Below are 19,523 nucleotides of genomic sequence, written 5' to 3'. Positions count from 1 at the left end.
TTATTATTGGTGTATACAAATGCAACTGATTTCTGAATGTTAATTTTGTATCCTGCTACCCTACTAAATTCATTTATCAGTTCTAACAGTTTTTTGGTGGATTCCTTGGGATTCTCTCTATATAGTATCATGTCATCTGCATATAATGACAATTTTACTTCTTCCTTTCCAATTTGGATGCTTTTTATTTGATTTTCTTGTCTCATTGCTGTGGCCAGAACTTCCAGAACTATGTTGAATAGAAGTGGTGAAAGTGGGAAGCCTTTTCTTGTTCCTGATTTTAAGGGGAAAGCTTTTAGCCTTTCCCCACTGAGTATGATGTTTGTTGTGGGCTTATCATATATGGCCTTTATTATGTTGAGATATGATCCCACTATTCCCCCTTTGCTAAGAGTTTTTATCATAAATGGTTGCTGGATTTTGTCAAATGCTTTTTCTGCATCTATTGATATGATGATATGATTTTTATTTTTCATTTTGTTAATGTGATGTATTACATTAATTGATTTGTGGATATTGAACCAACCTTGCATACCAGGAATGAATCCCGCTTTATCGTGGTATATGATCTTTTTAATGTGACACTGAATTTGGTTTGCAAGTATTTTGTTGAGGATTTTGCATCTATGTTCATTAGGGATATCGGCCTGTAGTTTTCTTTTTTTTTCTAATAACTTTGTCTGATTTTGGGATCAGAGTAATAGTGGCCTCATAAAATGTGCTTGGGAGCCTTCCCTCATTCTGTATTTTTTGGAATAGTTTGAGGAGAAAAGATATTAATTCTTTTTTGAATGTTTTGTAAAATTCACCGGTGAAGCCATCTGGTCCAGGACTTTTGTTTGTTGGAAGCTTGTTGATTACTAACTCAATTTCTTTGGTAGTAATCAGTCTGTTCAGAGTTTCTGTTTCTTTTTGGTTCAGACTTGGTAGATTGTAAGCTTCTAGAAATGTATGCATTTCTTCCAGATTGTCGAATTTGTTGCCATATAGTTGCTCGTAGTATTTTCTTACAATTTCTGTATTTCTGTGGCATCTGTTGTCACTTCTGTTTCATTTCTGATTTTATTAATTTGGGTCATCGCTCTCTTTTTCTTGGTGAGTCTGGCCAAGGGTTTGTCGATTTTGTTTATCTTTTCAAAAAACCAGCTCTTGGCTTCATTGATCTTTTGTATTGTTGTTTTGGTCTCTATTTCATTTATTTCTGCTCTGGTTTATTATTTCCTTCCTTGTTCTCCCTTTGGGCTTGTTTTGCTGCTCTTTCTCCAGTTCCCTTAGGTGTAAAGATAGTCTGTTGATATGAGATTGTTCTTGTTTCTTTAGATAGACCTGCATTGCTATGCATTTTCCTCTTAGGACTGCTTTTGCTGCATCCCATAGATTTTGAGTTGTTGTGTTTTCATTGTCATTTGTCTTGAGATAGCTTTTGATTTTTTCCTTGATCTCAGTTTTGACCCACTCGCTATTTAGTAGCATGTTATTCAGCCTCCATGTATTTGTGTGCTTTCCGGGTTTCTTTTTATAATTGATTTCTAGTTTCATAGCATTGTGGTCAGAGAAGATGCTTGATATGATTTCAATCTTCTTAAATTTCTTGAGACTGGTTTTGTGTCCTAACATGTGATCTCTCTTGGAAAATGTTCCATGTGCACTTGAGAAGAATGTATATTCTGTTGCTTTGGGTTGAAATGCTCTAAAAATATCAATTAAATCCAGCTGGTCTAAAGTGTCATTTAAGGCCACTGTTTCCGTGTTGATTTTCTGTCTGGAGGATCTGTCCATTGGTGACAACAGGGTGTTGAAGTCCCCTACTACAATAGCGTTACTGCTGATCTCTGTCTTTATGTCTGTCAAAATCTGTTTTATATATTTAGGAGCTCCTATGTTGGGTGCATAGATGTTTACTAGGGTTATGGCCTCTTGTTGGATCGATCCCTTTATTATTATGTAGTGCCCTTCTCTGTCTTTCATTGTAGTTTTCATTTTAAAGTCTATTTTGTCTGAAATAAGTATTGCTACTCCCGCTTTTTTCTCATTTCCAGTTGCGTGAAATATCTTATTCCATCCTTTTACTTTCAGTCTGTATGTGGCTTTTGATCTGAGATGAGTCTTGTAAACAGCATATGCATGGGTCCTGTTTTCTTATCCACTCAGCCACTCTACCTCTTTTGATTGGAGCATTTAATCCATTCACATTTAAAGTGATTATTGATAGGTGCATATTTATTGCCATTTTGTTATTTGCATTTCTGATCTTCCTGGTTAGCTTGTTTTCCCTTCTTCTGTTTTAAAATCCCTTTTAGCATTTCCTGCAATGCTGGCTTGGTGGTAATGAATTCCTTAAGTTTATTCTTTTCTGAGAAGCTCTTTATCTCTCCTTCAATTTTAAGTGATAGCCGTGCTGGGTAGAGCAATCTTGGTTTTAGGCCTTTATTTTGTGTCACTTTGAAGATTTCCTGCCAATCCCTTCTCACCTGCAGAGTTTGTGTGGAAAAGTCACTTGTTAGTCTTATAGGAGTTCCTTTGTATGTAACCTGCTGTCTTTCTCTTGCTACTTTTAGGATCCTGTCTTTGTCTTTAACCTTTGCCATTTTTACTATGATGTGTCTTGGTGTGGACCTGTTTGGATTCAGCTTGTTTGGAACTCTCTGCACTTCCTGGGCTTGTATGTTGATTTCCTTCACCAGGGTAGGGAAGTTCTCAGTCATTATTTCTTCAAATACATTCTCGATCCCTTGCTTCTTCTCTTCTCCTTCTGGTATTCCTATGATGCAAATGTTGCTGCGCTTGATGTTGTCCCACAGGTCTCTTTAACTATTTTCATTGTTTTTTATTCTTTTTTCTTTTTATTGTTCCAACTGGGTGATTTCTGCTATTTTGTCTTCTAAATCACTGATCCGATCCTCTGCTTCATCTAATCTACTGGTGATTCCTTCGAGTGTGTTCTTCATTTCAGTTATTGTATTCTTTAGTTCTAAATGGTTGTTTTTCTATGATTTCTGTATCCTTCTTTATGTCCTCCCTACGTTCCTCGAACATTCTTTTTTTTTTTTTTAAAGATTTTTTTGTTGGGGAATTGGGGGAAGGGGAACAGACAAGTTGCTGTCGTTTTATTCCTCAGTCTAGTTGTGGAGGACGTTGCTTCACTGGCCCAAGTTGGCACCATCATTGCGCTCTTCCCGGGCAAGGCAGATCAGTTGCCGGCTTCTGGATGGCTGCTCACTGCGGCTGCTGGCCCCTCACGCTGGCTGCTGGCTACACACAGTAGCCCAACTCCAGGTTGAGCTGTTGTTCAGCATCTTAGCTGTAGAGGGCAGTGTCACTGGCCCTCATATGTGGGATCCAAACCGGGGCCCTCTGGCGTCCCAAGCCAGCTCCCAACCATTGCGCCACTCGGCCGGCCCTCTAGAGACTTTTCATCTTCTTCCTGAGCTGCCTTGTTATTTTAGTTATTCATGGCAATTACTGAATTATATTTCTTTTTGGGCATCTATGGGAGTGAGTTCTGCAGCAGGTTGATATGAAGAGGTTTTTTATTTGTTTGTTTGTTTGTTTTTGCTTTCCAGTAGGTAGCACTGGAGCATTTTATTTTCTCTTGCCCTGTTCTAGCTTCTCACATGGTGGGAGATTTCCTGGGGAGGTGGGCATCTCCTCTGTGACCAGGTCACTTCAGTCTCAGGGCATCACCCCTGTGGGAGGATGTGGTGGACGATGGGGTTCTGAGTTCCTGAAATACCGGTGCTGTCCTGCAGCCAGATGTAGAGCTGTGCATCTCAGCAGCCCTGGGTGCCCCTGCTGGCACCAGGTGCAAAAGCGGGGGTGGGGTGGGCTGGAAGAGCTGGCTGGTGTGTTTTTGGCTTTGCCCTCCTCCGATTAATGGCAACTGCCAGACCACAGCTGCCTCACCTCTATAGCTCCTTCCTTGTCACTGGAATTAGCTACAGTGTGAGTCTGCCACTGAGGAACTCTCTCCAATTCTCAGGGTTGTAGGTTTTCTGCTTTTTAATCTGACACTGCTATTGTTTTTTCTAGGACTTGCTGCTAACACTGGGGGGTGTGGAGGAGATGAGCTCTGGGAGTGTGGGGGAAGGTGGCCAGGCTCAGTGGCTGGTTTCTGCCTGGCAGTGGGGGCTGTTAGACCGCAGTTGTTGCTCTTCTGTTTTCAGTCTTTGCCCCAAGGTCCCTGCCAATCACTGGGTTCAGCTGTATTGTATGCTGATTTCTCAGGCAAAATTGCTGGGGCCACAGAAAGCACACCTGCAGTCTCAATCCTCTCCTCTCCTGGGACCACAGTGAGCTCTGGGCTGCATCCTGCAGCCCCCATCTCTGCACTTCTCCTTTCTCTCTGTGTGCCTCGATTCTCCCACCTTCAGATGTTTCGATGTGCAAACCTCTCAGACGTGTTTGTGTGCTGTGTAGGGAATCCTTTGTTAAGTAATAGTTGTTCAACTTGTAACTTCAAGGGGAGAGGTCAGGGATTATCCCTGATGCTGCCATGTTTCTGATGTCATGTCACTGGATTTGACTCTGTGGCGTTCTGCACAAGTACATGCTGGAGACACATGGCTTACCCCTGGGCACATCACCTGCCCTTAGGTGGCCCCAGCTAATCAGCTCTGCGCTTTCTTAGTGAGGAGTCAGATCCAACAGCTCATGAAGATGTGATTTTGCCCAGTTTACTAGGCTTCCTGGTACATGTGTCTTGTCTTGGATTCCCGGTTGCCAACACAAGAACCCAGCAGCACCCCTTGGGAGATAAAGGGCCAGCGGCCAAAGCTGTCCCAGATGCCAGTGACAGGATGGGGTTCTCTCCTTTGCCTTTGGATGGTCCTGCTTAGACACACGTCCGAGGTGGAAGAGGCCTAAAAGTCACCTGGTCAGAACCCTCCTTTTATAGATGGGCACAGTCAGGCGGAGGTGGGCCAGGGTTAGAGAGAGGGGCAGTGGCGTTTCCACATCTGCATCAGGAGTCCAAGGACCTCCACAGGTCCGACCACTTGCTGTCCATTCGTGGGTGCAGCCCCTTCCCCACCCCAAACCTTCTGCCCTCTCCAGTCTCATCCAGCAGCAGGACCTTTTACCCTGGGCCTGCCACCATAGGTTTAGGACTGTGGGTCAAACAAACAGGAAAGGGAATCAGAGCCTGGGCCTTTTTTGTTTGTTCTTTTTCCCCCTGATGCCTATTTCCCAGAAACTTTCCACTGAGCCTTGGGGAGAGTGGCGGATCCATGTTGTTTGGTGAGGGCTGCTGCAAGACCAGAGGCAGCCACCAGGTGGCAGGCTCTGCATGCTTTTCTTGAGAGAATAGTGGCGCGTCCTCAGGGTTCTTATTGGTGCAGGCGGAGAGGAGGGAAGGAGAAAGGGCTTTCTACCCTGTAGGAGCTTGGATTATACAAGGTCCGGGTCAGTTTGGAACCCGTAGCAAATTTTACAAGATCAAGTCATCGGCACACAAATGCATCAATGACTCAATGGTTCCCCAGTGGAGCCTTTTCTAAGATTCCAGGGAGTGTTCACAGGTGCCAAGCGGTTGGGAGAGGATGGAAAAGAGGCAGAGATGGACATGGGCCGGGCAGAAGGCGCCATGATCACACCATGGCAGATGGGGGGTCCGGCACCGCTGCAGAGGCCCAGCGGTCCAGCCTGTCACCTTGACCAGCTCATGAAGGAGGCACAATGTGAGGGCTTGGGGCTCCTGAGGGACATGACGCCACTGGTCCTGAAGCTGCTCCAGTGTCACTGGATGCCACCACTCAGTTTCCAAACCCTCAGGATCATGTTACAAATTACTTTTGTCCTCTCTCCTGGCCAACCAGCCTTTGACACTAAATTCATTACTCATGCTGACATGTGTTCTGGAGAGAGAACATACTAGCCATCAGAATGAATTATCTCTTTCTTAATAAGGATTAATAAGCGATATTAATCATAATTGGGCCTCCTGGGTTGCCAATCAGAGCGCTGTGAATTTCGTGTGATCAGCCTGCAGGCTGATCTCCCTCTGAGCATGTCGGGGAAGTGATGAAGTCAGGTTTGTTTCAGAACTTGAGGAGCAGAGAGGGCCGGCCCCTCGGCTGCAGTGAGCCCATCAGGAGCTCAGATGGAAACAGTCAGCTGGACTCTCCCTCTTCCTCCAGCAGCTCTTCACGGGCACTGGAACATCTACCTGCTCATAGAATAATAGTGTCGGAGGGAACTTGACGCATCCAACAGAAAAGATGAGGGAGTCCCAAAGCGGGCAGCTGGCTTGCCCAAGGGCTTACTGCCTGGAAGAGCTCAACGAGGATTTGTGTGGTGCACTCTTTGTGAAAGCCTGAGCTGGGGAGACTCCTTGGAGGTAAGCGATGGTGATCGGATGCACACCTTTGAAATCCAAGATTCTGAACTTCAGGGTTACAGATTTCTCGGCAAGCACACCCAGGGATCTCCTTTAATTGGAATACCTAAAGAATGTCCGGGAATGCCAAGGCCAGCATACCCCCTACTTCTCAGACCAGGAGGGGGTGCTGGGGGCGGGGCAGGATCCTAATGGTTGGTTCCCCAAAGAGATCCTAGGAGGCCCTGCCAAGTGGCTAGTTCTTAGACTATTCCATGGTGGGCACTCTCTCAGGGAAGCTGGCAGGTGAAGTCTGGCAGCAGAGTGGACAAAGGGACAAGCAATAAAGAGTGGCATCGTTGGCTGATAGGGAGCAGGGGAGAAGGGCGAGGAAGCAGAGGGAGGGAGACCAAAGAATAACAGGGAGAATTCACTAGTACAATGAGGGGATCGATCCAGGGTTTCTCAACTGAAATGATGGGCTCAACAGCAGGGCGTCCTGGTTTTCCAGTCAGAGGCTGGCCTTCTAAGGAAGCACAGATTCACTCTTGGAAAACCCTGGCCCCTTGGGAAAACCGTATCCTACACTGAAAGCGTACAGGCCGTAAGCAGGAGGACCAGGCATTTGGCAGAATACAAAGCACGTTTGTATGAAATAGCACAGAATATGTGCAGGAAAATGCCCTCCTTCTGAACAATAGAACATACACGTGCCCCTAAAGGACAGTCAGAGGGAGCTGACATGAGGAGTGGGGTGGGGAGTGGCTAGACGCTGGCAGGCCCAGGTTCCAATCCTGTCTCATTACTCGCTGGTTCATGGATCTCTTGGAGCCCAAGTGTTCTCATGTATAAAGTGTGGACAAAGACAGTATATACACTGCACATCTGTTCAGTGCCTGGCCCATAGGGCCCCTGATAAATGACAGGGGACTTTATTACTGTAAGAGAAGAAAACCAGTGCTGTCTCCTTAGAGGATTTAAGGACTCCCACAGCCCATCCCCCACTGCGGGCTGTTCAGAGAAAGTCTGAGATGCCACAATGACCCGGGACAGGGTCTCTTCCCTGCCTCCCTGCTCCTCGGTACAGCTGTGAGCTCGCTCCTGCCAGCATTATAAAGCAGGTGGCAGGTGAGTTCTCTGTTAGAGGCAGAGCCCCTAGGCCTCTCCCCTTCTGATCTCTAGCAAGAACAATTTTCCTCTCTCCTGCCTATTGTAACCTTTCCATCTGTAATGTTTGACATCCAAACTATTATTATTGTGTAGAAGGGAATTTGGGGGTGCTGACCACTCACAGTTGAGGTATGTTAACAATTACTATTCAGGACACTTTGTTATCTCTGCTGAGGGTTAGAGATCCGACCAAAGCACTGGCTGTCGCCACAGATGACAGCGCTCAGGGCCCTCCTGAGAGCCACCTCCCCAAAGACTCTCCTTCCAGCGCCATCAAAGGGGCTTGGGCAGAGCCGAAGGAGCAGGATTTGGGAAAAACTCCCATGATGATATGCACCTTTGAAACTCAGGATTCTGAATGTCACGTGGCAGGTATGGTCTATTTCTACCCTGGAGTGTGTTTACTGGACCTATCCTGACACCCGCTGTCACCACACACACACACACACACACACACACACACACACACACACACACAGATTTCATTGTCTTTGAAGCAAAAAAAAAAAAATTAGAAATAGGACTTCCTATTTGCTGGGCAGGATATTACTACCAGTAGGAGCTGCAAGCTAGCAGAAAGAGGCTGGAACTAGCCAGGGGTTCTGAGCCTTATTCTCACGTGGCAGACACACGAGAGGCTCAGAACGGAGCCAGCGTGATGACGGGGAAGCGCTGTCCTCTTGGCTGGCCTGGATCCGCGGTTTTCACACATGCTCTGTGGAGTCCTGGGGTTTCAGGGAGTGACCCTGTGCGGGGAGGAGGCAGGTGTGCAGGGGTTGCAAACTCAAGTGCCCCAGAGATTGGCAGGTACTCAAGTGAGAGCACAGAGAGGGCCCACTGGACATCAATGCCAAGTTGCCCATGCTGCCATGGAGCAGTGTAGCCATCTGCTTATACTGACTTTTAGTTTTTTCATTAATGGCCTATTTTTCAGAGATGTTTTAGATTTATAGAAAATCAAGCAGATAGTACAGAGAATTTCCATATAACTCCTCTGTCTCCCCTTATTGCTTCCCCTACTATTAAATCTTGCATTGGTGTGTTATATTTGTTATTACTGATGAACCAACACTAGTACATTATTATTATTATTATTATTATTATTATTATTATTATTATTATTTTATTTTTTTAAACTTTATTGGGGAACAGTGAGTTTTTCCAGGACCCATCAGCTCCAAGTCAAGTTGTTGTCCTTCCATCTTAGTTGTGGAGGGCGCAGCTCAGCTCCAAGTCCAGTCACTGTTTTCAATTTAGTTGCGGGGGGCACAGTCCACCATCCCATGTGGGAGCCAAACTGGCAACCTTGTTGTTCAGAGCACGCCCTATAACCAACTGAGCTACCTGGCCGCCCCAATACATTATTATTAAGTGAAATCCATAGCTACCATGGGGGCTCGCTCTTTCTGTTGTGCGTTCTATGGGTTTGACAAAAGCATAATACCATATATCCACCGCTACAGGATCCTACAGCATAGTTTCACTGACTTAAACATCCTCCGTCTTTCTCCTGTTCATTCTTTCCACCCTCTCCTCTAGCCCTGACAACCACTGATCTTTTTACTGTCTCCATAGTTTTGCCTTTTCCAGAATGACACAGTTGGACTCATACAGTATGTAGCCTTTTCAGACTGGCTTCTCTCACTTAATACTATGCATTTAAGGCTCCTCCCTGTCTTTTCATGCTTAATAGCTCATTTCTTTTTAGTGTTGAATAAACTGGATGGACTACAGTTTATCCATTCACCTTTTGAAGGGCATCTCGGTTGCTTCCAGTTTTGGCAATTATAAATAAAACTGTTATAAGCATCCATGTGCAGGGCTTTGTGTGGATTTAAGTTTTCAGCCCCTTTGGGTAAATACCAAAGAGTGTGATTGCTGGATGGTATGTTCCGTTTTGTACAAAACTGCCAAACTTTTCTCCAAAGTGGCTGTACCATGTTGCATTACCACCAGCAATGAATGAGTTTCTGTTGCTCCACATCCTTACTGGCATTTGATGTGTCATTTTTTTTTTTAATTTTAGCCATTTTAGTGGGTGTGTAGTGTTATGTCATTGTTGTTTTAATTTGCAATTCCCTAATGATATATGATATTGAGCATCTTATCGTACACTTATCTGCCCACTGTATGTCTTCTTTGGTGAGGTGGCTGTTCAGATCTTTTGCCCATTTGAAAATTATCGTTGAATTTTAAGAGCTCTTTGTATATTTTGGATGCAAGTCCTGCATTGGATATAGTTTGCAAATATTTTCTTCCAATTTGTGGCTTGCCTCTTCATTCTCTTAACAGTGCCTTTCACAGAGCAGCATTCGTTTTAATAAAGTCCAACTTATCAATTTTTCCTTTATGGATTTACACTGCCTTTTAAAACACCAGGATAGCCAAACCGAACATACCTTGCCAGTCATTGACCTTGGGCTTAGGGGCTCACACAGGAGATGTTTCCTAAAAGTTGAATAGAAGCTGCTATTTGGGGGGTATGGAGAAGTCCAGGGTTTTCTTTTAGAGAATATTTTCAGATTACAGAAACATTGCAAAGATAGTAAAAATACTTCCTGTGTATCCCATACCTAGTTTCCTTCATTATACAACCTTATATTAATATGGTACATTTGTCACAACTAATGAACATTGGTTCATACATTATTATTAACTAAAGTCCATACTTCATTCACATTTTCTCAGTCTGCACCTAATGTACCTATTCTGATCTAGGATTCCATCCAGGTCAGCACATTACGCTTTGTCATAGTATCTCCTTAGCTTCCTCTTGTTTGTGAGTTTTGCAGACTCTTCCTGGTTTTGACGACCTTGACAGTACTAATCAGGTATTTTGTAGCATATCCCTCAGCTGGGACTTGTCTGATGTTTTCCTCATGATTTGACTGAGGTTATGGGTTTTTGAGAAGAAGATTGCAATGGTACAGCAGCATTCTCATCACACCATATCAAGGAGACTGTCTGACATGACCGCCCCCACCCCCCAACGCCAAATCCCCCTTTTAAAAGCTTTGTTTCATTTTTCCAACGAGAGAGCTCAGCTCCTATTCAAACTTGGTCCAAGGATCACTCCTTGGTGTCAGAGGCTGAGGCCCCCCTCCTGCTGCCCTGGCCTCTGTCATGACAGCACTGCCTGTCTGGGGGATGGGGGATGGCCCAGGCAAAGGTCATGGGCTCTAGCACCTGAGTTGTGTGGTTGGAAAGGGATAATAACGTGGATGGCATTTGAAGGAACCTGCCTCAAAAGGTGCTGTGTGAGGAAATAGTCTCTGCTGGATCATGCCACCACTCAGGGAAATTGGCTCTGGGCTGTCCTCTGTGGCAGCCGTCCTCGTGGGGGGCTGCTCACATCTCTCCTGAATCTGTGCTAGTGCAGGGTCCTTTCCCAGGGCTCCCGTGTGCACTGGCGGGCCGACTGCCCTCTGCAACCACCAGCAACCCTCTCGCCCCCCTTCCCCCTCCCTATTTCATGCTACTCTCCCCTCCCACCCACTGCCAACTCCTTCCTGCTTAGGGCTCAGGACCAGGGCTGGTTAAACCTCTTGTCTCTTGTTGCCATGGCAGTCAGTTTACTGGCTGTCAGAGTAAAGGGAAGGACTGAAGGACGCATGCGCACACAAGCCAAGCCCGAAAGACAGTGGCCTGAGTATCTACTTTAAACTAATTTAACAGTAGAAGTAATTGATCGTCTTGGATCATGCAGCCTATAGAGAGACACTGAAAGCAGTGAGAAAGGGCTGAGGGCAGGTAGGAAGCCTTTTCTGGGCACCCTAACCCTGTCAGCAGAGTTCTTTCCTTACCTTTTGTTAGAGAGAAGCGGAGGCCTTTCGTGCTGGGATTCAGGCATCTGGGGAAAGGGCTTCATGTGGCTGAGTGACTTCACTGCTGGAGAGTTTACCTGCTGGCACAAGGAGGAGTTAGTTTCACAGCGTTACCTTGAATCTTATGACATGGGAACATGTGCTTGATGTAGTATTTCTTAAGGAGAAAAAAACTAGCTATAAGACCTGGTATGTATATACAACATACTCGTTGTATGTGGGCAAAAATAAACCTAGACATAGTAATGACCATAGTGATGGGCATCAAAGTATTGTCTTTGGATAGCAGAATTACAGGTAATGTGTGATTTATTCTTTGTGTTTTTCTGGGCTAAGCTTTCAAAACTGAGCATGTATTGCTTGTTGTAGTTAGCGAAAAAAAAAAAAGACAATTCTCCAAAAGCCCTAATTAGTTTTGTTCCCCCATGTGCCAAAGTGATGCTACCAGAGCTGGAAGAGCTGTACTGAGCACTTCGTGTAGGAAGCAGCTCTGCCATGGTGTCCCGGACCCCGCATGTGTCCACACAGGGCTCATGGATAAGGCTTCCCCTGCAGCTTATCTGAAGCTGGTAGAGTGCCCCACGAATCTCCCAGAACATGAGAGCATGGAGGCTTAGGAGTAGCTGCTACAAGGCTATTTCCCACCTGCTCCCCTGTCTCCCCAGGATGCTGTCGTAGGACAGCTTCTCATTGACCCCCACTTCTGATGAGGTTTAAGGATTTCTCGCCCCACACAGGGTCCATCCACAAGCTATAAAACCATTCAGCACCAGCATAGAACTGGCTCCCCAGCAACAGGGTGCCCCGTCATCCCTTTTGCAGTCATCGGATCCCTTTTGTTTCAGTGACATCCTGTGAGACAGAGGACACAGCGAGCTGACACCTTCGGCTGCTCTGGCTTTCACTGTCTGTGTAAGTCATACACTGTCTAACTCTGTCATCCTTGCCGGACACTTCCCAAGTCACATGAGATGTCCCTTATCTACTGTTCAGGGACTGAACACCCTGGGGTACTAGCAGTGGCTGACACCTCGCTCGCTGATGGCCTCACCAGCAAGGGCTCTTCACCGGAGAACAGACAGAACCCAGGGGTGCTGTGAACGTGGATGGGAACCGATCACACCTTGATTTTTCCTAACTTCTACCTGGAGTGTAACATTTCTTCCAATGATAAGTGTAGATAAAACCCACAGTCGTGTTAGCAGTGCCAGTGACTTCACCACCAGTAGAAACCACAGATATTTTCATACCACGTTACAGATGCAGAAATCCTGAAATATTGTGTTCATCATTACTCTGAAATTCTGGTAACTATTGGGCCCGCCCCTAGATCTTAATGAATACATCTGTAAAGTGCTATACATACCATTATACCATAACTTTATTGTAAAAATATTTTGAGGCCTGCATTTCAGTCTTATTGGTTTTCTTTGTCATCTTGTGTATTTTATTTTATCCAACTATTCTTCTCTATTGTTTGGTCACACGGCTACTTGGTGACATATTGGTTACTGCTGGCTGACTGTCCTGGAGCAAAGATCTTTGGTTCTCAATTTCCTTGTCATTAAAATGAAGGGATCAGCCTGTCAGGTCATCTCTAAGGACTCTGTCAGCCATACAAGTGTTACGAGCATGTGTATTTCATCATTTTTATTGTACCACAGCTGAGGAGTCAAATGAGGACAATGAGAACCGGGAGTTTGTACTCACATTTCTTAACAGATTATCTTAGTCTTCATTATATCATAGAGAACTTTTAGGAATTTGTCTAGAAAATATGCAAAGGTTTATCTATAAATGTGTTTCCAGTGAAATACTAGAAACAACCTAAACATTAAATAATAGATTAAATGGATTAAGATAAATCCCTAGGATGGAATAGTGACAGCCGTTAGAATGATGGTGAAGAAATAATAACATGAAAGAGTAGTCATGCTATACAATTCAGTAAAAACGAAGCCATTTGTGATACTTGAAGGCCAACATGATTCTATTTTTATAAGACCATACAAATGTATATGCATAGAAAAAAGATGAACTAATATAATCCTACACGATAATACTGGTTATCCTTAAGTGGTGGGATTATGGTGATTTTTACTCCATTGTGTTTTTCTGTATTTTCTAAAATTTCTATAATATGTATATATGTGTATGTAAGACTATAATATGAAAAAACAATCAACGTTGTCAATATGACATCACAGGAGAACATCACACAAAGCAACAGTGGCAGATCCATTGGTTTCAGGAGCTGCACCTTCCATCCCTCAGCTTTCTATGTGACAGGCACCAGAGAAGGAAACAATGAACGCTGACCATTTGCATTCCTTGTCAGTAAAATGAGCCCTTGCGTCATGAGCTGGGGGATAAGAGCAGCTAGGCCTGTGGGTTGAAGCCCCCACTTTTCTTCCTCTGTCAGCTCCATGGGGGCTGTGAGCCTACCCCGCCCTCACCCCCTATCCCCTAGCTGCCCTGATGTACCCCAGGCCACAAGCAAAGGATGGGTCCTAGGGTAGCAAGGGGCATGGCCAGCCATCCCTACCTGCAGGCTGGTGGCCTTCTCTGCCCACCAGGCTTCAAACTCTTTCTGCAGCTTCACCTTGGCTTTGTCCATGAGCAGCTGCAAGTGTTCGATCTCCACCTTCAGGGCCTTCAGGCGCGTAAACGTTGTTTTATACCTACAGTGGAATCGAGGCAGAGTCTTGAAGGTTGGGAGGGAGGGCTGTAGGTGGACTGTCAGCTGCAGGGCCTGTGCCTCAGAAGCCTGACAGCGCTGGTTGGTAATGGGAACTGGGTCCCTGTAGTTGCCCACTGAGGCCAGAGTGTGGTGCCAGGGTTTCAGTCCATCACAGAGAAGCAGAGCCAGGTGATTTTGCCCAGGAGGCCTATGGCCTGCATGTGTGAGATGCACAGCTCCTCTCCAAGAATGATAACTACAGTCATTGAGCACTTACTAAGGGACAGGCATTGTTCTAGGCACTGGACACAAATATGCTCATTTAATCTTTTTCACAGCCTTATGAAGAAGATACTGCTATTATCTTCTCCACTTTACATATCTGGCACCTCAGGCATGGAGAGGTTAAGTAACTTGCTCTATGGCACAGAGCTAATAAACAGAGGAGCCAGGATGGGAACTCAGGCCACGTGGTTCTAGAACCACAGTCTTAACTGCCTCACCATTCCGCTGGTTCACGTTCATGCAGAGGACCAAAAGTGACAACACATCTGTTAGTGCACATGTGGGTTTGGGGCATGCTATCAGAAGTTGTGCTGCAGGAAGCAGCTGAATAGCCAAACTGCAGAGACAACGTGACTTCTGAGATGACCCTGAAGTTTGGAAATACGGATCAAGGGGACAAGATGGGGTGGAGAAAAGACACAGAAGAGTGAATTGGGAAGGAACCGAGAAAACTAAATAGAGCAGCGGTTCTCAACCTGTGGGTCGTGACCCCTTTAGGGGTCGAACAACCCTTTCACAGGGGTCGCCGGGTACTCGTATGTGGGCGTATCTGCATGTGGGTCTGGAAACGGATAGAGGAGCGGTGTCTCGGTTCCTAAGACCATCGAAAATATGTGTTTTCCGATGGTCTTAGGCGGCCCTTGTGAAAGGTTGAGAACCGCTGAAATAGAGTGAGGGAGAGAGCACAACAGGGGAGCGACTCCAGGGGGTGGAGAGCAACACCCCATGTCCAGGAGGGCAGCACAAGGCGTTCTGGAAGGAGGATGCCGGCAGGAGAAAACACAGCGCAGTTATCAGGAGTGACCTGGAGGCCAGCTTTTTCTTGTCAAGTCTTGGATGGCAGGAGTGTGTGTGTGTGTGTGTGTGTGTGTTGTGGGGGGGGCGAGCAGGGTGAGTGGGTTTGCTCAGGGTGCAAGCCCAGCCAGCCCAGGGGTGCTGTGTGTTGCAGTGACACCATCAGTACTTTGAGGGCAAGGAAGTCACTTGTTTGGTCTCCCCAAAATCTCTCCATGGCATGGAGGAGAGAGCAAACATTTGTTGAATGCATATATGAGTGAATGAACTTAAGAAACTTGACTGGAGTGTTAAGCGAGATTCTGTGACCATGCTGTGTATCAGTAATGGCCACATGTCTGTTTATGCTTGCGGTTCCTCACTCTGTAATTGAAATCATTTGGAGACCCTAAATGTCTGCATGAGGGTATGTTGTTCTCAGGACACTTGACAGATAAAGAGAGAGGAGGGAGATGGGTCAAGCTGCAGGTGGGAGGAAGACCTCTGTGGTCATACTGCTCACCTCCCCTAGATGGCAGCAGTAGACAAGACTAGTCGCTTCCTGAGCCTCAGCCTGGGACGTTGGCCTGGGGAGGGGGCCAACAGCAACAGCCCTCCCTGATTCGCAAGTCCGGGCTCCCCCTTCTGACCTCACACTGCCTAGGGTTCCTGCATCATATCTGCCTGCTCAGCAGCAGCACCTCCCCCAGCTGGTTTAGGACTCAGCTGCTGGACCCAGTTCCCAGAGAAGTTCCAGGCCTGGGTTGGGGTGTGGCCACTCTGCCTGTCCTGGGCAGCTCCAGGCCGTGTCCGAGAGCCCCCCTGACGCCGGGGGCAGGGTGGGCAAGGAGAAAAGGAAGGGCACCTTCTCTTTTCTTCCTCCAGTTGTGATCGCAGAGTCTCTTCCAGCAGGTCTGGCACCGAGGGCTCGGCCATGTTTTCTGAGACACCTGGAGAAGGGAGATGCTGGTGGTTTACTCCAACGAGGAAGAAAGGCAAAGGGAGACGTGTGATCTTTAGGGCAGATGACAGAGTCGAAGTGTATCCCAAGAGGAAAGGAAACCCTGTGAGTTCCTCTGGGGCCTTTGGATGGGACGCTGCTCCAGCCCCCTCCTCTGGATGGCAACCTCGGCTTGGCTGGGAGCCCCTGAGGAGGCCTCGGTGATTCTGCTTAGTCGGCTGTCCCTGCCCACTGCCCAACATCTGTCACTGGAAGAGAATTCTTCCTTACATTGCTACTTATCCTTTTACTATTGACTTCACTCATTTCCTCTGGAGTCCCCAGGGAAGACGCAAAATAGCATTTCCCCATCCTCTGATACAGAGCCCTATGTAAACTAAGAAGACATCACTGAATCATTTCACATTTTTCTTGGCAACAGCCGAGGTGCCGAGTTCTCTAGCCTTAAATCACGTCTCCTGTCTTTTGACTTCCTAAAGCAGTGGGTCCCAAGCCTGATTAACCCAGGCCAGGGGTCGGCAGGCTGCAGCTCGCAAGCCACAGGCGGCTCTTTGGGTACGTTCTGTCTCAAACCTTTGCTGACCCCTGGAAGAATCAATCCTGTCCCTCACAACAATTTAAAAACTATTCGAGAGTCATAAATATATTTCTACATACTCACCATTATGTGAATAATATCCTTTACAAATTTTGTAAATGAAACTATGATAGTTTTATTTTCATTTTCAATTTTACTTCAGAACCTGCGGCTCACGAGCTACAGTTTGCTGACCCCTGACCCAGGCAATGCTAATATACAATCAGAGCTGAGACCCACACTCAGATGCCCCGCCCAGAAGACAGGGTGACAGGACCGTGGCAAGGCCACGCATGCCCAGCGCCCCTGGTGGCTGCCCGGTTGCCTGCTGTGGTTAGCGTGCTCCGTGCTCATCGGGAGCCTGTCCTTTCCTAGCCAGGGGGCGAGGTCTGTTTATCCTCCAAGGAGTCTCTCCGTGGTGGCACTGCCTTTTTTAGCCTCACAGAGGGCACCTTAGAAGTCACACAGCTCTGCTTTCTCCCCATGTAGGGGGGAACCTACTACGGGTCAGGTGCTTTCTGGACACAGTCAGACTCAATCCGTCTAGTCCTCATCTGAGGTGTTACTATTCCCTCTTTACAGATAAGGGCATTGAGGGTCAAAGAGGTTAACCTGCCCGAGGTCACATGGCTAACCGTAAGAACCAGGATCCAAATCTGGGTTGTTTGGTTGCGAGGGCCTTGGAGTCAGAAATTCCTTCTGTAACATTTCTGACAGATGGTCATCTGCTTTCTGTCCAAATACATCTGGTGGTGTGGAGATCACTACTTGGCACGACAGCACATTTCATTGTGGGCAGCTCTGTTTCTTCTTACTTTCAGCTGAGACCTACCCCACTAGTGTCTTTTCACCTCTGCTTTGGATCTTTGGAGCAGCATAGCATGTCCTCCTTCTTAATTTGATGGTTCTTTAAATATCTTAACAACAACAACAAGAACAAAATACCATATGTGTCTGGAGCTTTATTCTCAGGCCATCTCTGTCCAGCTCCCTCGTCTAAGGGCTCAGTGACACAGTGACTTTCTAACTGATCTTAAGCAGACAGCCTACATCTGGACATAATACTCCAGATAGGTCTGAGAAGGACAGGGAAGAGACGGGCTCTCCTAGCTCTTACAAATTTACACCCTATATTTCTGTAGCAGGTGAATTACTAACAACATCCATTTATGGAGTGCCTTCGATATGCCAGGTTCTGCCAAGTTCTACCAGGCCCTGGGCTAGATGGTCTACTCACCTATTGGTAATTCTCCAAGTAACCCAGCAGGGAAGGCATTACCACCTCATTTCAGTTAGATTTTGGGGGCTCAGGGAGTGCTGTGAATAATCCAAGCTCACATAGCTAATAAGTGGCAGAGCTGGAATTTAAACCGTTTTTTTGTCTGGTTCCAAAGAGCTAAATGTTTATACCAGGCAGCCTCACCAACACTTTTTATATTCTTCAGCAGCTTTGTCATGGTCATGGCCATGTCATTTTGTCATTGGCCACTATGAAGCTTGAGGTCAATTTGAACCCTTTCATATTTTTATGGGTGGTTGTCAAAATGCATCCTATTTCTGTACGATTGTCCTTTTGATCCCAAAGGCAGCACTTCCCATTTATTGGGGGTTTAGCCTGCTGAGAGGTCCTTATCCTGCTATACCTTTATTTTTTTCCCTTTGGCTGCCTTATCTGTCATTAGCTAACCCACTGATAAATACACTCAGTGAATTAGCGTTCTGTCCTTTGTCTTCCAGGCATCTGCTACTCACCCTTGTGTCAAGTGACAACTGTCACTTGTAAACTGACTGAGCAAGCATCTTACTCCATCATTTAAACACAGGAGACGTAGATACCATAGGCTTCCCAACAGCAGACTACACTGTCACCCATGCAGGTGCCATGGACTGGCCCCAGTGAGCCCGACGGCCTGTCTACATTGCCACACTCCCCCAGCACAGGCACCAGAAGCCCCTCCAGGGCAGGGACTGCTCCTTCCGCTCTCTGTGTGTCCCCCAGTTCTTTGTTCACACTTTGTGGACAGGGTGCCCTCAGTGCTACCTGTGTTCACTGGCCCTTGTCCTCTCTGAAAAATGTCAGACGTGATACACTGAACGAAGCACCTGAACATCACACTGACAATGCTAGGACTTGAAATGGACAGAATGCTTTCTCTCTCAATAGTTTCAGAAATGGGCAAATGTATCTTCCAAAGACTGTTAAAAAAGAAAAGTTGTGAATCCCCTCCCTCCTTTGAATGTGTTTTGATCCACACCAAGGGGCCTCCTGAGGAATTCAGGGAAGTTCCTGCTCTGTGGTGACTGGCTGGGTGTCCTGCAGTCGCACGTGGCACGACAGGCCACTGGGATGGGTGAAAGCAGACTGCTGGGTCTGCGCGGGGCTGTCTCATCCAGCCCGCCGGAGGCTGTCTCTAAGGGCCTTGTGAACGGCGGAGGGCAGGAGAGGGGCTGCGATGCCTGCTACCCCAGCTTGACGGCAGAGCCCCCTGCAGGAGAGTGGCTCTCGCCTCGCCCCATGGCTGGCTGTCTCTTCCTGGGGCAACAGAGTCACGTCACACGCCCTGGAAGAGTGAGGGTGTCCCAGAGCCCAGGGCCAGGAGAGAGTTCTGGATGCAGCTGACACAAGAATGGGAGATGATGTCAGCTACTGTCTGTGGGGCACGCCCTCGGTTGCTCTCACCGTGCCATGCCACCTCATTTATTTTTGTCACTCTAGCTGACAGATATTATCACCTCCATTTTCCAGACAAGAAGACCAAGGCTTAGGGTGACCAGGTGACTTGCTCAGTGCCATAAAGCTACCAAATAGCAGGACCGGCCGAGTGGCACATTGATTAAGAGATGGCTTGGGATGCCAGAGGGCCCCGGTTCGGATCCCACATATGAGGGCCAGTGACACTGCCCTCTACAGCTAAGATGCTGAACAACAGCTCAACTTG

The 19,523-nt window shown here is 46.8% G+C and overlaps 1 protein-coding gene across 1 annotated transcript in view; it reads right to left on the bottom strand.

Annotated features, from left to right (window-relative positions):
- Nucleotides 1-19,523, bottom strand: part of LOC109375848 (kinesin-like protein KIF6) — a 231,011-nt gene that overhangs the window by 17,548 nt on the left and 193,940 nt on the right. Inside the window, exons 7-9 of the mRNA XM_019631364.1 lie at nt 15,912-15,996; nt 13,853-13,988; nt 11,287-11,387 (exon numbers count right to left, since the gene is read on the bottom strand). Coding sequence (XP_019486909.1) covers nt 11,287-11,387; nt 13,853-13,988; nt 15,912-15,996 — 322 coding nt within the window. The remainder of the gene's footprint in view (nt 1-11,286; nt 11,388-13,852; nt 13,989-15,911; nt 15,997-19,523) is intronic.

The sequence above is a fragment of the Hipposideros armiger genome, unplaced genomic scaffold (assembly GCF_001890085.2).
Source record: "Hipposideros armiger isolate ML-2016 unplaced genomic scaffold, ASM189008v1 scaffold_993, whole genome shotgun sequence".
Taxonomy (NCBI): Eukaryota; Metazoa; Chordata; class Mammalia; order Chiroptera; family Hipposideridae; genus Hipposideros; species Hipposideros armiger.
This window is presented reverse-complemented; position numbering and strand designations above follow the sequence as displayed.